At 41.9% G+C, this 22,243-nt stretch overlaps 2 protein-coding genes across 2 annotated transcripts; one reads left to right on the top strand and one right to left on the bottom strand.

Moving 5' to 3' along the window:
• Positions 1-4,318: 4,318 nt before the first annotated feature.
• On the bottom strand, positions 4,319-9,829 carry hsbp1a (heat shock factor binding protein 1a). The gene is made up of 4 exons (XM_036587248.1): positions 9,624-9,829; positions 8,518-8,584; positions 6,896-7,022; positions 4,319-6,797 (listed from the first exon to the last, which is right to left on the bottom strand). The coding sequence occupies exons 1-3, from the start codon at positions 9,666-9,668 to the stop codon at positions 6,901-6,903; spliced, it is 234 nt and encodes a 77-aa protein (XP_036443141.1). The 5' UTR covers positions 9,669-9,829; the 3' UTR covers positions 4,319-6,797; positions 6,896-6,900.
• A 3,366-nt stretch (positions 9,830-13,195) lies between these two features.
• Positions 13,196-22,216, top strand: atxn1l (ataxin 1-like). Its single transcript, XM_036587244.1, has 3 exons — positions 13,196-13,313; positions 16,231-17,426; positions 18,917-22,216. Exons 2-3 carry the CDS (start codon positions 16,356-16,358, stop codon positions 20,279-20,281), a joined length of 2,436 nt encoding a protein of 811 aa, XP_036443137.1. The 5' UTR covers positions 13,196-13,313; positions 16,231-16,355; the 3' UTR covers positions 20,282-22,216.
• Positions 22,217-22,243: the final 27 nt, after the last annotated feature.

Genomic DNA, 22,243 nt, shown 5'->3' with positions numbered 1-22,243 from the left:
ATGGAATAGACCATTAGAATCATGACTGGGGGTGGGGCTGCATTCAATTACTGAAAAGAACCACTACAATTGCAAATAACAGCTATACAGTATATGTAATCTGTATTTTCATTGGGCCCTTGTGTTATGGGGTCCCTAGGCAGCTGCCTACCTTTGCCAAGTGCAAAGGCCGCCACTGGTTAGCACAGGTGTAAAGTAGGCTACTCAATACTTTGTCCAGTGCACTATGTGAAGGCACTAATCAATCTCATATGTTTCAGGCATTCAGCACATGCACATTTGTCAAAATCACCCCATAAACTTTGGTGCAAAATAACAGATGAAACAAGGTTTTTTTTTGCTTTATTGAAAACTGGCTGAAACCATTAGTTAGGGAAGAAAACACTGCAATTCACATTCACATTCACAAAGAACCCCCATCACATTCATCAAAACAGGCAAAAATATCGTCACGCATCTACACATCACAATGTAAACAATCATCATACAGCACTAAGTAGATACAGATAAATATGACATAAAATCACATTATAAAATACACACACCGTTCAGTGAATGGATCCTACGGCATTTCCTTAAACTGATCCAATGCTACCAAATACAGATATTTTGACTGGAACTTCATTTCAGATTAAAGGTGCAAAGAAATAGTATGTCTTGCAACGAAATAATGGTTGAAGAGTAAAATAAACCAGTGAAATGAAGTGTCTATCTGTTAAAAATGCATAAGGAGGTAAAAGCCCTGTCTCATCAATCCTGAATTCTCTGTACACACCATAAAAATCATGATGTGTATGTGGTAAATAGCACCTGTGATAAAGAAAAGTATTTTTGTCGACCACATCAACAGGCATCGTTACTGCTCTAGCGCTGTGCCGATTCACATAAGCACAGTTACGAACTTGCACAGTCAAATAACTAATTTATATTTCCACTTCAGTCTGATTCTGAGTGTCTTAGGTAAACAACTTTGGTGAAGCAAGATATGAAGCTAAATATTCAACATGCGTAGTTGTAGTTCGGTAAGAATCCCATCTAGGATACAACTAGTCCATCTAGGCATAATGCAGCACTCATTGGCATGTACCATGCATTTAGTTTCACATGCATTCATATCTGTTAACTTTATAGACTATTAACTGCAGCCAAACAAGGCCAATTCACAGAAACAACATCTAAATACAATATACTGCCATCTGCAAAAAGGATACCTTCATATTTGAACCAATACTGTTAATTATGTAAACAGATTCAAATCCTGAGGGTCATTTATTTACAATCACTGGGCCAGAGGCGATGTAACTGTGTCCTTACTTGGGTCATACAAATGTAAAATATTGGGTTATATTTCATTTTCATAATGCTTTTACATTAGCCACAATGAACATTCATTTCAGCCAAGATGTAAATACAATTCTGGATCATACATATATACATTCTCTAAGGCATGTGATGGAGCACCAATGACTAATATAGTGAGTAAAAATCCAGCTCAGTGTGAAAGAACAATGCCAGCGATGATCGAAAGTTTGCAATCATCTCAAGAATTCATGAATTTTTTAACTGAAGAAAAAAAATCTTGGTTGTCTGATGACCTACGACCCAATATATCGTCGATGTCTCCAGAAAAACACGTATCGCCATTTTTCTTGATTATTATTTTTCTATATAATTTGAGCGCAGCTGCTGCCTTTTACATTGTGTGAAAATTTCATGACGAATGGACCAATAGAAATGCTCTAAAATCACTTTCAAGAAAACCTCTTTTCATTAACTTACACTGAAAGTAAGAATGTTTTTGCTTTCTCCTGTGAAGTTACTATTTTGGAGATGGTTGTTTTTCTTTGGACAGCGACGATATATTTAATAAGAAAAAAGGAAAATCTTTCAAAAGAAATCCATTAATCTAAACATAAATTATAATAAGGGGCAAATAAAATGAGATGTAACTGCACCTCCTCACTCCTTTAGCACCAGAGTTCAAGATTCTGTACATTGTACGCAAAAGTTTGAAATCCTCCATTCAAATTACATATTTTGTTGGCTTGAAAAGAAGTTGTCACGTCCTCAACACGGAACAAACTTAAATATGGAATTTTTCTGCAGATTTTAGTGCACAATTTATATTTATTTCAGTTTAAGATACTGAAAATAAAACATAAAATGCCATAACTTTTGCGCTGGCCACATTTTATTTATTTTTACTTTATTTTTAATTATTTATTTTTTTCCCAATATGTTAAATTTAGCAAACAGTCAGTAATTATGCATTAAAATGTGTGTTGTCTGCAGAGAATGTGAACTTTTTTCACTTAAAAAATCAGCAAAACATTTCATTTGAGTTGGGGAGCCCATACTTTTACATGCGAATGTATATTAATGTTGCATTTTGCACCATCAGCATATGTTCTAAAGAACGGTCAGGTAGTGAATTACATGGAGCTTTTTCCTTCTAGCTGGTTAATTCAGTTACTCAGCTGTGCGACACACTGGACTAAGCTCACTTATCAGACTGTAAAAGATGCAAACAACAAAACCAGATTTGTGATTAAAGATGTATCATAGGTGGTCAGTTGCAAACTGTGGGGCAGCACAGTCATATTTCTGAAGTTATGTTTGGCAGAGATACAGTCTAATTGAATAGGGCTCTGCTGGGTGGCTCTTAGTTTCCGTTTTCTTCCACCTAGAAAACACTTCACTATATTTGAGTTTTTAAACTTTGGACAAACCTTTCATTTTCTTTATTCTTCATTGCCTGAGCTTAGACAAACCATCATGCTTCATTGGAGTCATATTGAAGTAGAGGAGTTCTGGGACATATTAAAGGGGAATTCCACCAATTTTGCAAAAAATTCTGTGAAATTAAATGGTTGAGGTGTCAACAAATGAATTCAGAGTGGTTTAAAATTCTCAATTTTAGAAAAACTCAGAATCGTTTACAGTGGCAGTGATAGGAACCAGACATCCGGAGAGTTTAATGCCTCTAAAAGCTCCCTCACAGAAAGCTGTTACATTAAATGGTTACAAATACACTGTCTGTTGATTTATGATGCACTCTTTAAAAAGATGGTTCTTCAGGGGTTCTTTAGTAAAGAAAATGGTTCAAAATAGAACCATGAACACTTAAAGAACCCTTTGCATTATAAAATGGTTCTTCAGATTGATGGAGAATGTGCTATAGACCATTTTCAAAAAGGTTCTATATAGAACCACATATGGCACATTCTCCATCAATCTGAAGAACCCTTTTACAATCCAAAGAACCCTTTAGTCATGCAACAGGTTCTTTAAGTGTTCACAGTTCTATACAGAACCTTTTTCTTTACTAAAGAACCCATGAAGACCCATCTTTTTTTAAGAGTGTAGCTTTGAGGAAAACCTTCGGCCTAAACCATATTTTTCACAATACAGCGTGATGCAAAAAGATTCATCCGAATTCAAAGCGCCATATTTTTACAACCGTCAGGCGCCGAGGAACCAATCACAATCCAATTTAAAAAGGGGGTCATAGAGGTTCTCACTGTCAGTGGAAGATGGGTCCCCTCAGTCTGCGAGGAGATGCGACCCCTGAGCAGAAAGCGTTCTGCGTTCTCCGTTCTCCACTTCAATAAGAGTGAATCTGTCATAACTGTGCAGCGTGAAAGAGCCGTGAGTGCAGCGACACCCAACATGCTCAATCCAGTATGGGATGAGTTTGACTATGGTGTTGATGTTGTCTGTACAGCTGGAGGAGGTTCATACTGAGACCTTGTACAATTACATAATAAACTTTATGCTCATTTAAACCATTTACAGTTTACTGCATTGTTCTGTAATGATTTACACGTGAAATTTTGAAATCGGATGAATCTTTTTGAATCACCCTGTATATTCAGTGCAGACAGGTACATGCAAGGCATTGTAAAGCTAAATAGTCCCTAAAGAAAACATTTTTTTCCCCAGAATTATAAGTGTTTTCCCATCATCAACAGAAGACGTGTCGCTTTGAATAGTCAATAAAATAGATATATTTGCGTTGTAGATTTCATGACCCCTGGTTCCTACCACTATCACTATAAAGAAATTGGAATAGGCACGTTTCAGTAGAATGGAGCATTTCCCGTTAGTCCACTCCGAATGACTTTGTTTATATCTCTGTCATTGAAATATGCTGCTTTAAAACAAAGAGCATGAGCTGGGGTGGCCAAGTATTCAAGGGCAGCAAGGTTTGAGTGGATTAAATAAACATGATGTCCCAGCCCCTGTGGCTTTAAAACCCGGTTAAGCCAATAAAAGAATTTTCAAATTTATTGGCTGTAAAACCGTGAAACACAATGTAATGTCTTAAACTTTTATTCTAACCCATAACAAAAACACAGTTTGTGCAACCAGAAACAACCAGAAATCAGATCATGCATTTTCTTAAGGAAATCACTTTAATAAGTCAATTGATTCTCAACATCCATTCGGCAATTTAAAGGTGAGACATTGGACCTAATCTAATTGTTCTTCAATGCATCAACATTAAAATTATACTTTAACCGAAAGGGTCTAATTTACCTCAAACGGAGCCCGTTTGTGTGGCATGTGTGTGTGGCAGTTTACATTTCTCACTATCCCACCATCCACTGATACTACTTAATACAATTGGTTGTAAAAATAACCTTAGGCTTCTTTCATGTCAACACTTTTGATGACTTCCTAATTTGGAAACTCCTTTTTTTTTGACTGAACTTTCAAATACAGTAATCGTGCTGGGCGTTTAGTCTCTAAACTCGGATTACATTAGTCCACACTAGTTTTACTACATTCTCCCTGTATCCCAGCAGAAAAATCTCCCATGAACAGCACCAATGGAAATTTATGTGTTAAGTCACAGTAGATTAGATGTCCGCTAAGTACGTGCTATGCTGATTTTTTTTTTGTTGCTGCTGCAGGTGCAGCAAGAAGGATTATGCAATGTGTATGTTCAAGAGAGAGAGAGAGAGAGACAGAGAGAAAGAGACAGAGAGAGACATGGTAGAGTTTTATAATCAGGAGGAAGAGGGCGAGGAAACGCTTTGAGACAAATATCCACGGCATCACACAGTTACATTTGACCACAGTCTGCTAACAGTAGGGCAGAAGAAGTGAGGAAAGACCGCCTGGTCAAGGTGTACAGATGAACGGGCTTAATGGGTTTTACACTTCCAGAATGTGGCTCAATGAGGCAAATGCCAGGCACTGAATGCACTTGCTTTGTTACAACTGCAGATTCTCAACCCAGCTCTCAAAGCAGCCTAGCTGATTTTTATTTATAAAGCCAGTGGTCACCAACACCGGTCCTGGAGACCTTTAGTTCCAACCACAATTTGCCACACCTGCTCCAACTGCTTTGCGCTATAATTGGAAAGCAGATCTCCAGGAGGAGGGTTGGTGACCATTGGCTTAGGCTATATACACCCATCAGGCATAACATTATGACCACCTCCTTGTTTCTACGCTCACTGTCCATTTTATCAGCTCCACTTACTATATAGGTGCACTTTGTAGTTCTACAGTTACAGACTGTAGTCCATCTGTTTCTCTGCATACTTTGTTAGCCCCCTTTTACCCTGTTCTTCAGTGGTCAGGACCCCCATGGACCCTCACAGAGCAGGTACTATTTGGGTGGTGGATCATTCTCAGCACTGCAGTAACACTGATGTGATGGTGTGTTGCGCTGGTACGAGTGGATCAGACACAGCAGTGCTGAGTTCAGCTTGGTCTAGTCATAATGACTTGCACCTCTTTAGCTTCTGGATAAAATAACACTAATACAACAATGTCTTACTCTTGACTCTAACTGAGTCTTTGTGGAAACAGCATTAAAGGTTTAAAACTGAGATTTTTTGTGTAACACTAGTGAAAAGCACTCATGAGACAATTATCTTTTTTTTTCACATTACAACCCTTTTTTGGCCTCAACCCTAATGAGGTTTCACTTTTTAAGACGATTTCAGGTTCAGAGTCTTGGAAATTATTATTTTATAACTCTACAAAACCACACATATCAAACTTGAAGTAACTATGTACTGCAGGAGTGAAATCAAATGTATTTTTGCTTTCAACCAAGCTGAGAGTTCACACTGCATATACAGTCTTGATACCATCACCCTTTGTGTGACTTTCCTCAAGCGGGTTTGAATGATTAGGTGTGACCGTCACTACCCTCAGGTATGTTATCCACTCAAAATCGTTCTACTTCTAATCACAAAAACATCAAAGGCAACATTTCTCATTCTAAAGGAATTCACTCTGAACAGATGTTTGCATAGTTATTGACGTTTGACCAGTAAGAGGATGCTTTCCTGCCTGCAACGTTAGAATAAACTAATTTATTGCTGTGAAAGAAGGCTGTTGGTAACTATGCCACTCCAAACTACACTGCCTATCGTTCTTTTACCTTCCACTATCTCTTGCATGCGGATCTTACAACAAACATAACTTTTTTTACTGTCCTGTGGCTTAGTTAGGTTTGAATGACCAGACAACAGACTGGAAATGCAAAACCCAATGCAGCCGGAAAGGTCTGAGAAAAAGGGGGCATGGTGATCCTACATTCTAGAAGATTTTGTCAAAACATTTTAGTGCAGCATTAAACAAAATTGTTGCAGTAAATTATATTCAATATCAAACGCTATTTACACACATGGTAAACACTGCCTCCCCCTAAAAAAAGAAAAAAAAAAAAAACATACACACATACATACATACATACATACATACACGCCATTATATTAAGAGAACTCTGCCACTCCAATGGAAAGTCTTCCATGTTACTTGGTGAACTGCCAGAACTGAAACAACAAAGACACATTTGTGTTGAACTGCATTCCCAGATTAAAGCCAGTTGAATTGAATTCAGTGCTATCAGTTCAGTTTGACCTTAACACACCTTAATCAAGCTGTTCCTGATGCGTCAGTGACTTTGTTCTCCCCCTCAAACTCCTCCACCCCTGCCTGAGTCATGAGGTCAGAGATGTTCTTCTCCAGGTCATCAATTCGTGTACTCATCTCATCAAGTGTGCTGATTAAGGAGAATCTCACATGATGTTTCACCACAAAACGTTGAGTTAGTATCAAACAATCTATTATTTATCCGATTCTGATTCTTCTAGATCCGTGCGGGCATACATACAATTTTCATCTTGGAGCCCCAAATTTGTGGAGTTACTCATCAAACTACACCAATCAGGCATAACATTATGACCACCTCCTTGTTTCTACGCTCACTGTCCATTTTATCAGCTCCACTTACTATATAGGTGCACTTTGTAGTTCTACAGTTACAGACTGTAGTCCATCTGTTTCTCTGATACTTTGTTAGCCCCCTTTTACCCTGTTCTTCAGTGGTCATGGACCCTCACAAAGCAGGTACTATTTGGGTAGTGGATCATTCTCAGCATTGCAGTAACACTGACGTGGTTGTGGTGTGTTAGTGTGTGTTGTACTGGTACGAGTGGATCAGACACAGCAGGGCTGCTATAGTTTTTAAACACTGTGTCCACTCACTGTCCACTCTATTAGACACTCCTACCTTGTCAGTCCACCTTGTAGATGTAAAGCCAGAGACGATAGCTCATCTCTTACTGTACAGTTTGTGTTGGTCATCCTCTAGTCCTTCATCAGTGGTCACAGGACACTGCCCACAGGACGCTGTTGGCTGGATATTTTTGGTTGGTGGACCATTCTCAGTCCAGCAGTGAAACTGAGGTGTTTAAAAAATCCACTCAGACCAGCGCAACACACACTAACACACCACCACCACGTCAGTGTTACGGCAGTGCTGAGAATGATCCACCACCCAAATAGTACCTGCTCTGTGAGGGTCCATGGGGGTCCTGACCACTGAAGAACAGGGTAAAAGGGGGCTAACAAAGAATGCAGAGAAACAGATGGACTACAGTCTGTAACTGTAGAACTACAAAGTGCACCTATATAGTAAGTGGAGCTGATAAAATGGACAATGAGCGTAGAAACAAGGAGGTGGTCATAATGTTATGTCTGATCGGTGTATAATGTATAATAAGCTGCTACTGGCTTGGGAGAAACCACCTTGAGTGAATCTCACAAGTTTGTCTTTATTTGTCTCAAATTCTTACACCCTTTAAAAAAGGGAGTTCTTTAAGGGTTCTTTAGCAAATGCAATGGTACAGAACGTTGACAACCTCAAAGAACTGTCTGAATGCATAAATGGCTTCTTTCTATCATGAAAGAACTGTTGTGTATGGTTCTTAAAACCCCTTTTAAATAAGTGGTTCTAAATAGCACCAATGGTTCTACATAGAAACTTTTTTGGTATTATATAGAGACACTTTTTGGTAAGAGTATACATTTAACATCTTGTGTATTAATAATTCTCTTTTTTTTATTTTTCTAGTATTTAATCAACTGCAGCGCTGACATCATGTTAATCTACACAGATCCCTGATTTCCTTTGTCCATGTCTCTGGTTTATTGGCTCCTAATCTCTCAACAACACACACTTCAGCAAACCACTACGTCAAGGCAGGATATTCCTTCCGATGATCTGGTCTGACATGGTCTGGAACTTGTCCTGCATCTGCTGCAGTAAGGTCTGGACCTAAAGAGAGTCAGAGAGAGAGAAATGAATGGCATTTCAGGAACCAATCAGCATAACACAGCGCTCACTTAATTCATGCGCCGCATGCACGCAAGCCTCTCTCAAAGTGTGTGGGTGTTTGGGGTCGCTACTGCCTCCCCGCAGCAGAGGGTAGATAAAAGCAGTTGAAAGTCATGCCATGCGCCTACGCGTGCAGCCGAAACCATGGAAACGAGGTATTTTTGAGCGAACAAAGAGTAGTCAGTCAATTTCACATGAAATAAACTCCATGGCAACTGGAATTTGATTAATTTATGGTACACTCTTAAAAAAAGACGGTGCTTTACTAAGGCCATTGGCTCTGTTTAGAACCATGAGTTCTATATAGAACAACTTCATGCTTAAACAGTTCTTTGTGTGGTGAAATTTGTGGAGAATGTGTTGTATATGGTTCTATGTAGCACCAAAAAGGGGTTACAAGCTTGACATCGTAACAGCAGAAGAACTCATGGTTCTAAATAGAACTCTTGAAGAACTCTTTTGCTTTTTTAAGAGCGTAACTAGCAAAGATAGTTTCCAATTTCCAGCAGTCTTTTCTCCAGACACATAATGTAATTGCCCAAACCACTTCTATGAACATTTATAACAAATTTATTTCATTAGCCAGTGAAATATATATATATATATTTACACACACACACACACATATATATGGTAGCCTTTAGCTAGAACATCTCTAGAACATCAGGCACGAGGTGTATTAAATAGGAAGGCGGCCGTCTAAGCTCGCGTAAGTATATATATATATATATATATATATATATATATAAACACACATTCACACACAGTTTCAACCAGAGGAGCGATAAAAACGCGAGCTTAGACGGCCGTCTTCCTATTTAATACACCTTGTGCCTGATGTTCTAGAGATGTTCTAGCTAAAGGCTACCAAACACATTCACGAAGCCATGGAAACGACGGAATCCCCGCAGTTTGGCTGACAGCTCGGTAGCCACAGCTACAGCTACGGTAACGCTAACGATACGACTGCCACACTTACCACGACCGTCAGGTCCTGAGTGGATTTGGGATCCGCGTCCGACATGGCTTTAACCCGTATCTTTGCGAAAGAGCCTTGAACTGAGCGACTGTTCGTGAGAACTTGCCCGCAAATTCTGTGCCTTTGCTAGTTACGTAGCTGGCTGCCCACACAGACAGGACTCTGGCAGTACTAGAGGAAAGTGATCTGTGACTGGTAGATGGTGGCCGACTCTGAGACACACTGCCCCCTACCGGGATGGAGGGGCCCAAGCATCGAGGCTAAGTACACCCAGAGCCGGTTTACCATTTCTCTGGTACACCTCTATTTGAATGTATGTGTAAAGTATGAAAACCACCTACGGAGCCCCGCTGGTGACATCCTGTATAAATAAAAATAATGCGTGGCCACAACTTAAGGCGTGGGAACGAGATAAGTAAGTCATAGCCACAAATTAGTAAGGCGTGGGAATGCCTTACTAAAGCGTGGGGACGAGATCCTAATGCGTGGCCACGACTTTGTAAGGCATAATCTCATTCCCACGCCTTACTGAGTCGTGGCCACTACTTAATTATCTCAGGGCTCCGTAATAACCCGTTTCCGCCACTTGAAAAAGGGCCATGTGGTCTTAACAAGGACATAATACTGTTTACTGCTACTATACTATACCGTACTACGGAGCCCTGCTGGTGACATGCCATATAAATAAAAATAATGCATGGCCACGAATTAGTAAGGCATGGGAATGAGACAGGCGTGGGAATGTGATCATGCCTTACAAAGTCGTTACCATGCCTTAGGATCTCGTTCCCATCCTTTAGTAAGTTGTTCCCATGCCTTACTAAGTTGTGGCCACGCATTATTTTTATTTATACAGGATGTCACCAGTGGGGCTCCGTACTATACATACTAATACTAATAATGAAACCGTTCTGTCACAGTGCTGTGATGCTAAGGCATTATCAGGAAATACTTAATAAATACGATACACTAAGTCATAATTATAATAATATCATTTTAATGGATAGTAGATGATAATTATGAAATCATGAGTCATAATGATGAGATATATCTCATTATTATGACAAAATAAGTCATAATTATGATATACACCAATCAGGCATAACATAATGACCACCTTCTTGTTTCTACGCTCATTGTCCATTTTATCAGCTCCACTTACTATATAGGTGCACTTTGTAGTTCTACAGTTACAGACTGTAGTCCATCTGTTTCTCTGCATACTTTGTTAGCCCCCTTTTACCCTGTTCTTCAGTGGTCAGGACCCCCATGGACCCTCACAGAGCAGGTACTATTTGGGTGGTGGATCATTCTCAGCAGTGCAGTAACACTGACATGGTGGTGGTGTGTTAGTGTGTGTTGTGCTGGTATGAGTGGATCAGACACAGCAGGGCTGCTGGAGTTTTGCCTGATTGGTGTAGTATCTCATTAATATTTGATAGGAAGTCATAATTATGAGATATTAACTCCATATTATGAGACAGCAAGTCATAATTAATAGATGCCGGGTCATATATATGAGATACTAAGTCGTAATAACCTTGCTAAACAGCTATATACATTTTTCCAGTGGTGACTATAGTGACTCTATAATGTGGGACTCTTATCTTGTAACAAGTATTTATGTTAGTGTCAGATGGGCTGTTTTGCTCATGGAATGAAAATTCCAGTCTCAGATCACTGAGTGAAGGAGACAGTGGATCTGAAGCATATACTGATGCTGAACAACAGAGCTAGGCCAAAACTACTCCTGAGCAAAATGTGGCAAAATCTGAATTGTTATCAATTTGATGTTAAATTTGTTTTAAAACAGAATGTTGTCTATTAGAGCCACAGATAACTTCCGCTGCATGTGTTTCTCTTCGTTTTGCATATCTGCTTTCTCCTAGGACTACTTATTTCACACTGAACAAATCAGAGCAACATGACCTGCATGATTTAAACATGCAGAGGCACAATAGTGAAAAAATCTAGGCTGTTAGGACTCTGATAGTGACAGGAGAGACACTTGGAAAACTGTAGATGGTGTCGCTAAAAAAACACTATCTAAGTAAAAAGCTAATGACAAGCCTTTAACATTTAAAAGAGACATCCAGAATGTCATTTGTTGATTCATTGGTGGTGCATTGAAGTCACATCTGAGATTTAGAGAACAACCTACACCATACTCAAAAAAAAAACCCCATCTCTTACTTCAATTACAACTAAAAACGTCAGAAACAGGAACAGGAATACAATAGTATCAGGTCTGAAGCACTGAGTCATCTGTTAACTACAGTGGAACATCTTAGTGCGTCAAGCACCTCGAGGGAACAGGAATTCGCCAGTGCCCTCAGGTGAACTCAATCAAATGAAAGCTGAACCAGCCTTTATTACAGTGTGCAGCTCTGAGAGACCTGTACTTTTTGTAACTGAGTAAATGTAACTCGTTACTCGCGTGAATTATAGATTAGTACACCAGCGCTGCTGTGTACGACGGCGTTTTAGGGCCACTTTAATAAAAAATAAAAATAGTAAACTTTGAGAATAAAGTCGTAATACTTCGAGAAGAAAGTCGTAATATTGTAGTCAAAGCTTTGCAAAAGGAACGCAGCACCTCCTCGTGTTATAATGAGGGGCGGTGAGTTGGTGGAGTTTTCATATCGATTATGACCCATAAAGAAACACTCAGTCTCCCTGTCTCTCCTGCATATCAGCACCAGCCTGTTATTAGTATAAGAAACGGCTGAAACGGCCGAGCAGGAAACTGTGTTTATCTAGAATAAAGAGCCAGACGGACTCGGAGGAAACTGTCTGTCTGTGTTGTTGAAGGAGAATCTCAGGCAGGGTCGTCTACACGGCTATCGGGGGCTCCATCTCCCCCCATTCAAAGAGGGCATGAAGTTTCACAGACAGTGAGAATGATGATCAAAATGATCCACAGAGAGACAGAAGTGAGTGGAGCTCCAGCGCCAGGACAGCAACCAAGACCCCAACGCGTTATGGCAGCCCCCCTACAGTTAGCCCACTTGATCCTCCAAATATTACTTTATTCTCGAAATATTACGACTTTTTCCTCGAAATATTACGACTTTTTTCTCCAAATATTACGAGTTTTTTCTCGAAATATTACGACTTGTTTCTCCAAATATTACGAATTATTTCTCAAAATAATACGACTTATTTCTCAAAATATTACGACTTTTTTTCTCAAAAAATATTACGACTTTTTTTTCTCAAAATATTACGACTTTTCTTCTCGAAATATTACGATTTTCTCTCCAAATATTACGACTTTTTTCTCCAAATCTACTATTTTTATTTTTATTAACAGCGGCCCTGAATCGCTGTCGTAGCTGTGAAAGGTATTCGCGCTGTGCTGAAGTGAGAAGCCTAAGCTCTTCAGAGGACTTTCCCGTCGTCGTCTTACGCTTTTTGCAGACTCCTAAACTATCGTAAAACGCAGCTTGTGGTTCAGAAAGCGGAACGGCGCTCCCATCCATATACCGTACAGTTCTGTGAATCTGGCGCGGCGCGGCTCCCCTGAACGCAGCACTACGGCCCTGACGTCATCCGCGAGCGCCGCTGGGGTTTCGGCCGCTGGCCTCTGAAATGGGCACAAATCAGCAGCCCTGATTTCACCATTGATTTATTATATGGAGTCGCCGAAAGCCTGAAGCGTGAAGACGGGCCACACGATGACATGCGGGGGTAAGTCGGCGTGTGGAAAGCAGCTCGATACGAGCGGAAAAACGTGTCTCTGGGTGTTAAAGAGGCGGCTAGCCGTGTTAGCGGCGGGTGGCTAACGTTACGGCTGCCCTCGTTAAAGTCCAGGCAGGCAAATTGTTCATACTCTGCTTTTCAGTCGGATTAGTTGCGGCGGATGTTTCTATCAGGGCACTGGTTAATTTTATAGATGTGTTTTCGTGTGTAACTCGCTGGCGCTCGACTGTGGTTCGGAGGTTTTTGCATGTTTATGAGCGCCTAAGGTTTCCTGTGCAGTTTGCCATCTTGCTAGCTAACTAACCTAGCTCCGTCTCCGGGCTGAATGATGTCAAAGCCCGGATCAGCGACGCGGTTCTGACCAGGAGCTCCACTTTTAAAGTCTGTCGCTCTGAACGAGCTTTTACACAAATTCTGAGATTTTTTTTTTGGACAGCACCGCGTATTAAAATGACGCAAAACTCGCTCTCAGAATAAAACTAAGAACAAGACTCAGTCTTACGTTCATGTTGAATGATCAGGTTTCAGGTTTCAAGTTTATTTGTCGTTTGCACGACATGTCAGGACATTCATGCATTGAAATGATTGTGGTGAGGCTCAGGTGATCACTCTACAGAAAGTAAAATTTAAAATACAAGAAGAAACAAACAAATATATTAAATATACACAAAATATACTCAGCATATAGAGATAATATACATTTTAAAGTGACTGAGTGACTCAGTGTTATTGTTATTTAAAGTGACTTAGTGTTATTGTTCATAGCAGTGATATGATATAATAATAATAATAATAATAATATAATAATAATAATAATAATGTTGACAGAGTGACTGAGTGAAATGGTTACTGGTGAAGGACCCATAGCTTATTCAGAAGCCTGACAGCCTGTGGGTAACCGGGTTGTTCCAGCCTGGGTGCCGCGGAATCTCCCGCCTGATGTCAGGATGGTGAACAGGCCGTGTGCTGGGTGACGCTGTCTGACCGGATCTTTTTGATCTTCCTGAGGCAGCGGGACTGACAGATGTCCTGTAAGGCTAGTAGTTTGTAGCCTGTGATGGCTTCTGCCGTCCCCACCACTCCTTTAAGGGCCTTGCATCTCTTATTAGTGTTTGTATTCTGGTGGTAATTCTGTTTTGTGAGCGCTAAAGTGGCAGTTTTTATGTTTTTCACATTACAGTTTAGATTTGCCAAATCGTTTAGTCCCCAAACAGTTGAGTGTTGTTGAAATGGAGAATTGGTGTAACACAGTGGTAAATATTCTCCTGTCCCATTTTTTTGAGCATGTTGCAGACATTAAATTGAGCACATATTTACAGGAAAACAGTGTAGTTTATGAAGTAAACATAGAATATGGTGGTTTTTGTATCATGTTCAATTTAGTACAGGTCAAAATGATTGTATTAATCACTGCTTTTGGTTTTTATTAGCATTTTTACATACCGTCCCAACTTTTTGGGAATTGGGATTGTAATTACAATGTAGTCGACACTCCCTTACATGTTTTTTACATGTCTTTATCCAGCTTAGTCACGCATAACCAACATGATTCAAAAGGTTCTCCTGCCAAGCTGATCAAAATGAAACTTTAATCTTGTGAAATTTTGATTTCAAACGAAATCATTAGATGTACTGTAATGTCATGATGCTTCAGAACGTTTTCACAATACACGATGTGTCACAGTGTTTTTTTTTCCTAATAGTGCCACATTTTAAAAATACTATCAAAAACCGTGTGCAGAGATTGGTGATACGTAATGTCATGTAAAATGTAATGTCATGATGCTTCAGAACGTTTTCACAATACATGATGTGTCACAGTGTTTTTTTTTCTAGTAGTGCCACATTTTAAAAATACTATCAAAAACTATGAATCTAATTACTAGTATTCAACATTTCACACACTGTGCTGCCCTAAATCCAATAAACACAACGTGTAATGCTCTGATTCTAATCAAACGTGTGGTTGGAAAAGTGTTTTTAAGTACCGATGATATCCATGATGTGCTCGGAAAAGCGTGTTGCGATGTAATTTGTCACGGTAGCGATACATATTGTCACAGTGCTCAGCTCTGCTTGTAGGCCTGTTATGAGTAAATGTGTATGTATGTATAATGTTATAGTAACGTTTAATATAGTTGTGGGTGTATATTTACACTAAATACAACTGAATTAAATACGATGGCAGGCTGTATAGTTTAAAAAAGACATAGCATATCTGATATTCTTTAACATTTTATCATATTTCTAAATTTGCTCATTATCGTTAGGTGCAAATTACACAGCTGACAGATTTCACCAACATACAATCTGATTAAATACTATAGCAGGCTTTACACTGGCAAAGCTTATCTGATCTTGTCTAACGTTTTGCTTGAGTAACTTACATATTTCCCAACTGGAGGTTCTTAGAACAGAATACAAATGCTGCTTGGGTACTGAGAAAGTCAGACAGCAGGCACTGCACCAACCCTCTTGCGCGTGTATCTTTAAAGATGCATTTAATTCGTATGTTGATTAAACCTATGATCAGAAAAACATCATGTGCATGCATTGCACGCCCAGTTCCATGATGGCATGGTGCTCAATCTTTGTGATTTAAAGCTAAGTAAATATAACCTGGGAGACAATGGTTTTCTAAAGCTTGTCAATAAATAATGATATTAAGTTTAATGTAGTTGCATCTGAATGATGCTCTGTGCAGTCAGTAGTGAGAAAAAGCTATTAAAAGCTAAGTTGCTGCAACCTTTATAATCATGACTTTGTTATAACTATGATTATGATATTATTTATTATTATTATTGTTACTAAAACTTGCTAGTCCACATTCTCTACTTGTAAACTACAGTAGCGAATGTGGTCCACTAATCTAGATTCGACAGTCACAGTGTGTGTTCTTGTTTAGGTAAAGTGATGGAAGAGGTCAGCGGGCAGTTCTCAGAGCTGATTCCAGTGGTGCTGCCTGTGTGGCTGTCAGGCCTTGCCACATCCACTGCTCACTAACATCGCCTATACCGAGTCTGGACCGCCATGAAGCCAGCCCACGAGCGCAACCAGGAGTGCCTCCCTCCAAAGAAGCGGGACCTTCCAGTCAACAATGCCGCCACCGCCACACCCAACAACAACAACAACAGTAGCAGCAGCAGCAGTAGTGCAGGAGGCAGTGGGGTTGGAGGAGGAGGAGGAGGAGGAGGTGGTGGCGGTGGAGGAGAGGAAACCCCGTCCTCGCAAAGCTCTGGATCTAGTGGAGAACCCCAGGGTGGTGGAGGGAGTGGTGAGTGGGTGCGGACTCACCCTAGTCTGCCCTATGGCGCTGAGGGGCCAGACAGCCTAGCCGGGCTACCGGTGGATCAGTACAGCATGCTCTACAAAGTAGCTCTCCCTTCTGTCAGCTACTCTCCAACCAGCCTACACCCTGTGCACATTTCTCCTGCCTACACGGTTCCACCCCCACTCCTGCAGCACCCCGGCATCCCCTACTCTCCTCTCGGGTACACACAGATCCCTCACTCCTCCTTACAGTTTGTTAGTTCCCATTACGCTGCCGCTGTTCCTTACGCGGTGCCACCGGGGTTTGTTCCCAGCCCCTTGATATCACCACAGTCTGCACTTCCCCAGCCACACCCAGTCTCCCACCTTGTCCCTTATCCGTCAGTCATTCAAGAAGGCATGGTCTCATCACCCCCCCAGCAGCAGGTGTCGACCCATGCATACGCTAAAGTGGCAGCGCCCGGAGGCGTCCCAATGGTGCTGTCCTCCGAGCAGGCTGCAGCTCAGCAGCAGCTCAGCGCAGTAGGGATGTTGCCGGCGGCGGAGCTCAGTCCGAGGGGAGTGCCCGTCTTCTTTCACCCTTCTGGCAGTGCCAGGTCTGTCCAACCTCAGAGGGAGGAGCAAGAGAGGGAGGTGAATGGAGGGGAGAGGGAACATGGAGGCAGGGAGCCGCACCAAGACACGGTTTACGCTGTCAGGAACGCACGGCCGCATCAAGCAGCGCCCGGAGCAGCTGCACTGGAGCCCCAGCAGGACAGGAGCCTGAAGATCTTCAGGCATGAGGGAAGAGCTTCGCCTGGTCAGCGCAGCACACCAGACACGGACCTAGAGGTAAGAATAAGTTCTTTCTTAAATGTTTTCAATTTTTCAAATATTTTGGGCATTAAAATTAGTAAAAGGTTGTATGTACGTTTGGATTTCTTATTTATTTTTTGCCGTTAGCCATAGGGTTCTGCATGCAGACTGTCAAGTAAAAAATAGTGTGTTATTTTGATTGAGATATTTACTGACTATTTCTGATTTTAGTTGGGCAAGACTAAAATGGAAAGGTCAATCAATCAGCATTAGGGAGGATTTTTGACCACTGATGTTACTGCTTGACACATCTGTGGATTTTTTTCTAGCTTTTAACTCCATTTGAATTCTGATTTGAGTGGAAGCCGTATGTGAACAATGTCCAGAAACGCTGCCACCTTCTCTGTGCTAAAGATCCTCTGAAATGGACTAATGCACAGTGGAAATGTCTCTCCTGTCATGGTTTGGGGGTGGTGTCTGTGGGTAATTGGTGCGCATGTGGTGGCATCATTAACTCTGACCACATTTTGGAGCAACATATGCTGCCTTCTAGACAACGTCTGATACAGACATTAAATTGAGCACATATTTACGAAAAACTAATGAAGTTTATTGTAAACATAGAATATAGTGGTTTTGGTATCATGTTAAATTTAGTACAGGTCAAAATGATTGTATTAATCACTGCTTTAGGTTTTTATTAGCATATTTTCACATACTTTCACAACTTTTTTGGAATTTGGATTGTAATTGCAATGTAGTTGACACTCCCTTAAATGTTTTTGCAAGCTTTGAATGTCTTTAACCAGCTTAGTCACTCATAACCAACATGATTCAAAAGGTTTTCCTGCCAAGCTGATCAAAATGAAACGTGGTAGTACATGTTGTCATTTGTGAAGAAATGGGTAATTGGATGACTTTCTGTGTTACAGTAAGAAGTCCAGTGTGCCGTATTGAATAGTGCAACATTATCTAAGGTCTAATTTTTACAGAATTTTGATGGGATCCATTTGTAACACGATCATTCACACGGTGTTGAAATTATAGAGTATACTAACCCAGTATTAACTACTTACCTACTTAATATTTATGATTTATTTGTGATATTAGATTTATTAGCATTATTGTGATATCTTGGATCCTTTTACCTCAAGTATTCTAACACTTGTTTTGCCTTATTTCTTTAAATCCGCATTACACCATGTGTTCTACTCCACTTCCTTCCTTAATTAGCTGTAGTTTGGGTGTGTTAGCGATTGAGCAATGAGCAGTCAGACGGTTACTTCTTAGAAATTGCCAGAGATTGTTTTTTTGATTTATTGTGAGTACACGCTGTCATGGGGGAATCAGATAATGGTAGTAAATTACAGGAGATGGATCATAAATCAGTTTGTAAAATAGGATTTGATGATATTTATGTTTTTAAGCATGCCTTTGTATGTTCCTTAAAGAAAAAGAAGCTTTTTTCTGATGAAAGGCACCTCAAAATGATAATGATAACTTAAACAGTGCTTGTTTTACTACAGGTGCAGCAGGTAGTTGGGCGGTTAGCCTCACCGGTCCATGGGAGTCGTAGGGAGACCATGCATGGCCTGTCCCAGAATTCACAGAGGAACAGAGAAGTTCAGGGGGAGGGCACGACTGTGTATGCCCCACACCCTGCTGTCCAGCAAGACCCTAGAGCCCCACCTCATCAGCAACAGACAGTACAGCCTGGCCATGCTGTGATCTTGGCAAACGGGCAGCCGGTTCTTGTGCCCCTGGATTATCATCACCATCAGCAGCAACAGCTGCAGCAGCAGCAGCCGCAGCCGCAGCACTACCCAGGGCAGCCTAATGATGCCGCAGCCACTGCGGCCTCTCCTCTGTCGCACCACAAAGCCTCAGATGCTGCAGCCACGGTGGGCCTGCCGGAGCGGCAGGTGGTGGAACTGCCTACCCAGCAGCCTGCAGTCAGTGCAGTGACCCAGACTCTCCCACCACCACCACCCGTTGCGCCCACCGGCCCCTCACACTTCATGAAGGGGGCTATCATTCAGCTGGCTACGGGGGAGCTGAAACGTGTGGAGGACCTGCAGACTCAGGACTTTGTTCGTAGCGCTGAGATGAGCGGAGGACTGAAGATCGACTCGAGCATGGTGGTGGACATCCGAGCCAGCCAGCAGCGACCAGGCCTTGTGTCGCTGCACTTCACGGTTGGAGAGCAGCAGAGCAAAGTGACCATTGACGTGCCCCCGGAACACCCTTTCTTCGTCTTCGGCCAGGGCTGGTCGTCCTGCAGCCCTGAACGGACAGCCCAGCTCTACGGCCTCACCTGCCACCATCTGCAAGTGGGTGACGTTTGCGTGTCCATCACTCTGCAGCAGCAGCCTGCACCCCAGCAGAAGCCACCGCCGCCGTCGCAGCAGCAGCAGCCAATACATGCTAGGACTTCCACCAAAGCCAACTCCACATCAGGGGCCTCCTCCTCGCAGCCCATGGGGCCTCCGGCTCCTCAGCATATCCGGCCTCAGAGCCAGTTCAAGATGGAGCGCATCCAGAGGGAAAAGGACAGAGAGAGGGCGGACAAGGAGGAGCCCATGACAGTTGGGGCTTTGGGACACAGCAACATTCACCCCAGGCCGAACAGGACTTCGGTGGAGCACACGCGAAGCCAGAGCAGTTACTATTTGCACACCGAGGGGCAGCACGCCCGGGCTGGGGTGGCACTGGCCGCCTCTTCGGCGGGGGCATCCCAGAGGCGCTGGTCTGCCCCCGGCTTCCAAAGATACGCCATCAAGAGCGAGGAGGGGGGCCGAGCCCCGGCCGCCGCCCCAGGCTCCGCTCGTCCCTCTTTCATCCCTCAGGAGGTCAAACTGTCCATCGAGGGGCGCTCCAATGCCGGGAAGTAGCAACAGCCGTGGCAAGAGACACAATAGCGAGAGGTTTTTGGCGGGAGGAAAGTGTCAAATAATGGGAAGATGAGAAAGAAGGAACAGGAGAGAGAATGTAGCCTCAGAATGTTTTGAGATTTTGCACACATCAGAAGATTACATCCCTTTTTCTTTTTTCTTAGTTGTTCCAGGCTTGAGGGAGAGCACTTGGTCTAGTTAGTGCCAGTTCACTGCCATCAGTAGCGATGGCGAGACCGAACATCTGCACTGGCTGCTTTAGCTGGTAAATCATCTACCAAAGCCTTCACAGTCTGCGTTCCTATTTTGCGGATAAAATATCGTTACGTTCGGCAGCGATCACTTTCACAGAGATGTCTCGCGGCTCTTTGAATAAATGTTTATTGAAGGAAGGTTTGTGGAGTAAGAATGGGATGCAGCCATAGGATCTTTGCAATCCTGCCTGTTTTTTATCCCATATATATATATATATATATATATACATATACATATATAAATAGAGATATATAGATATATATTAAAAAGATCTCCTACTTGATAGATTGTTTGGACACCTGAAGGCTCTCTCTCATCTTGACAAATTCCCCTGTTGCTTTACTGAGCTCTTGCTTTGACTGAGACTTCAAAAATGTCTTAAATTTTTTTTTTTTGTTTTTTGTATCTCTTTTCACGAGGCACGTCGTTCTCACGTGACTACGCTTTGGCCCCTGTCCCTGAATCTTATCAGGGCGGCTCTGCTGAAGGGGGTGTCGTTATTAGTTTGAGAGCGATTGCCTGATGTCGCTTCCTCAATCAACCAACCAACCAACAATCAATATCTAGGAACGGCCGAAAGATTAGATATGGGCCCAGTTGTATCACAGTCACGTTTACACTGTCCACAGTATCATGCTCTACCTGTGCCACGTTTTTTTGTGTGTGCGAGTGTGTGTTGCGTGTATGTGTTTGTTTTTTGTTAAATTAGTATTAAGTTTTCAATCAGCATTCCAGTTTCACGTTGACTTCCCGGCATCAGTGAGTAGAAAACGTTTGTTCCCCCACAGCGACCTGCCTAAGAAAACCGCCTCTCTATAGTACCTCACGGCCAGAAGTTCCTCAGTCTGGCCGTTGACTGTTGATCATTTTGTCATATCTTTGTCCTGGAGACAATGTCTGGTGTCCACCAAAGTCATCACCACTATCCAAGCTAAGACCAAACGTGGTGCAGGTTCTGGCTGCTGGCGACTGGCCTATTCTTGTGGAACCGCAGTGGTCACTATGAGCGTGCAGGAGCACTCCCCATGGAAAGCCCTCAGCCAGTAGTAAGGAATCCCCACCGTTGGGTTCAGGCAAACCCTGCTCAGTAACCAAAATCGAAGCAATAGTCCTGGCTTGTTTGTATTTCCCATGTTACAGATTTAATGTTACAGATTTAATGTATACAACAGCTGCAGTCTGTATGAAGAACCTTGACTCAGACCTTCCCTGCTCGTTCCATACTGATGCACCATGTTATTTTTACTGTCTTGAGTTCTGTATTTTTTTTCTAACCAATATTTTAACAGTTACTATGTAGGTTTTCAGTCTCGTAGGTCATGTAGTTGACCTTTCGAAGCGGCGCGTTTGTTTTCATAAGATGGATCTCGGTGGTGATACGGACGTCCGTTTTCACCGCTGGTGTTGTAGATCCCAGTTATCTAAGCACACCTCCTAGAGAGGCTTGATTTCACTTCTGTGCAGGGGTTTTAGTCCTCTTTTCCTTGCTTTTTCTAATACTTTTGTACAGTGTAGGTTTCTTTCTCTGTCCTTGGCAATATTACTCTTGAGTGATTTTCTCAGAACTGTCTTGTAATTGCACATAAAGAAGTTCATAGTTGATTCACACTGACCTTTTAATTGGAATCAGATATTTACGTTAGTTTTTTTTAATGAAGGGAAAACTTTGTGTAGTTTCAAAATGAGGTTTTTCTTTTTGGGGGTGGG

The sequence above is a fragment of the Colossoma macropomum genome, unplaced genomic scaffold (genome assembly GCF_904425465.1).
Source record: "Colossoma macropomum unplaced genomic scaffold, Colossoma_macropomum, whole genome shotgun sequence".
NCBI lineage: Eukaryota > Metazoa > Chordata > Actinopteri > Characiformes > Serrasalmidae > Colossoma > Colossoma macropomum.
This window is presented reverse-complemented; position numbering and strand designations above follow the sequence as displayed.

What these genes read in the sequence shown, in the direction of transcription:
- atxn1l (XM_036587244.1), top strand. Translation starts at nt 16,356, where the DNA reads ATGAAGCCAGCCCACGAGCGCAACCAGGAGTGCCTCCCTCCAAAGAAG. An exon ending in CACCAGACACGGACCTAGAG is followed by an intron (nt 17,427 to 18,916) that starts GTAAGAATAAGT and finishes GTTTTACTACAG; the next exon opens with GTGCAGCAGGTAGTTGGGCG.
- hsbp1a (XM_036587248.1), bottom strand. Translation starts at nt 9,668, where the DNA reads ATGTCGGACGCGGATCCCAAATCCACTCAGGACCTGACGGTCGTG. An exon ending in CTCAGGACCTGACGGTCGTG is followed by an intron (nt 8,585 to 9,623) that starts GTAAGTGTGGCA and finishes GACTCTCTTTAG; the next exon opens with GTCCAGACCTTACTGCAGCA. An exon ending in AGACCAGATCATCGGAAGGA is followed by an intron (nt 7,023 to 8,517) that starts ATATCCTGCCTT and finishes TAATCAGCACAC; the next exon opens with TTGATGAGATGAGTACACGA.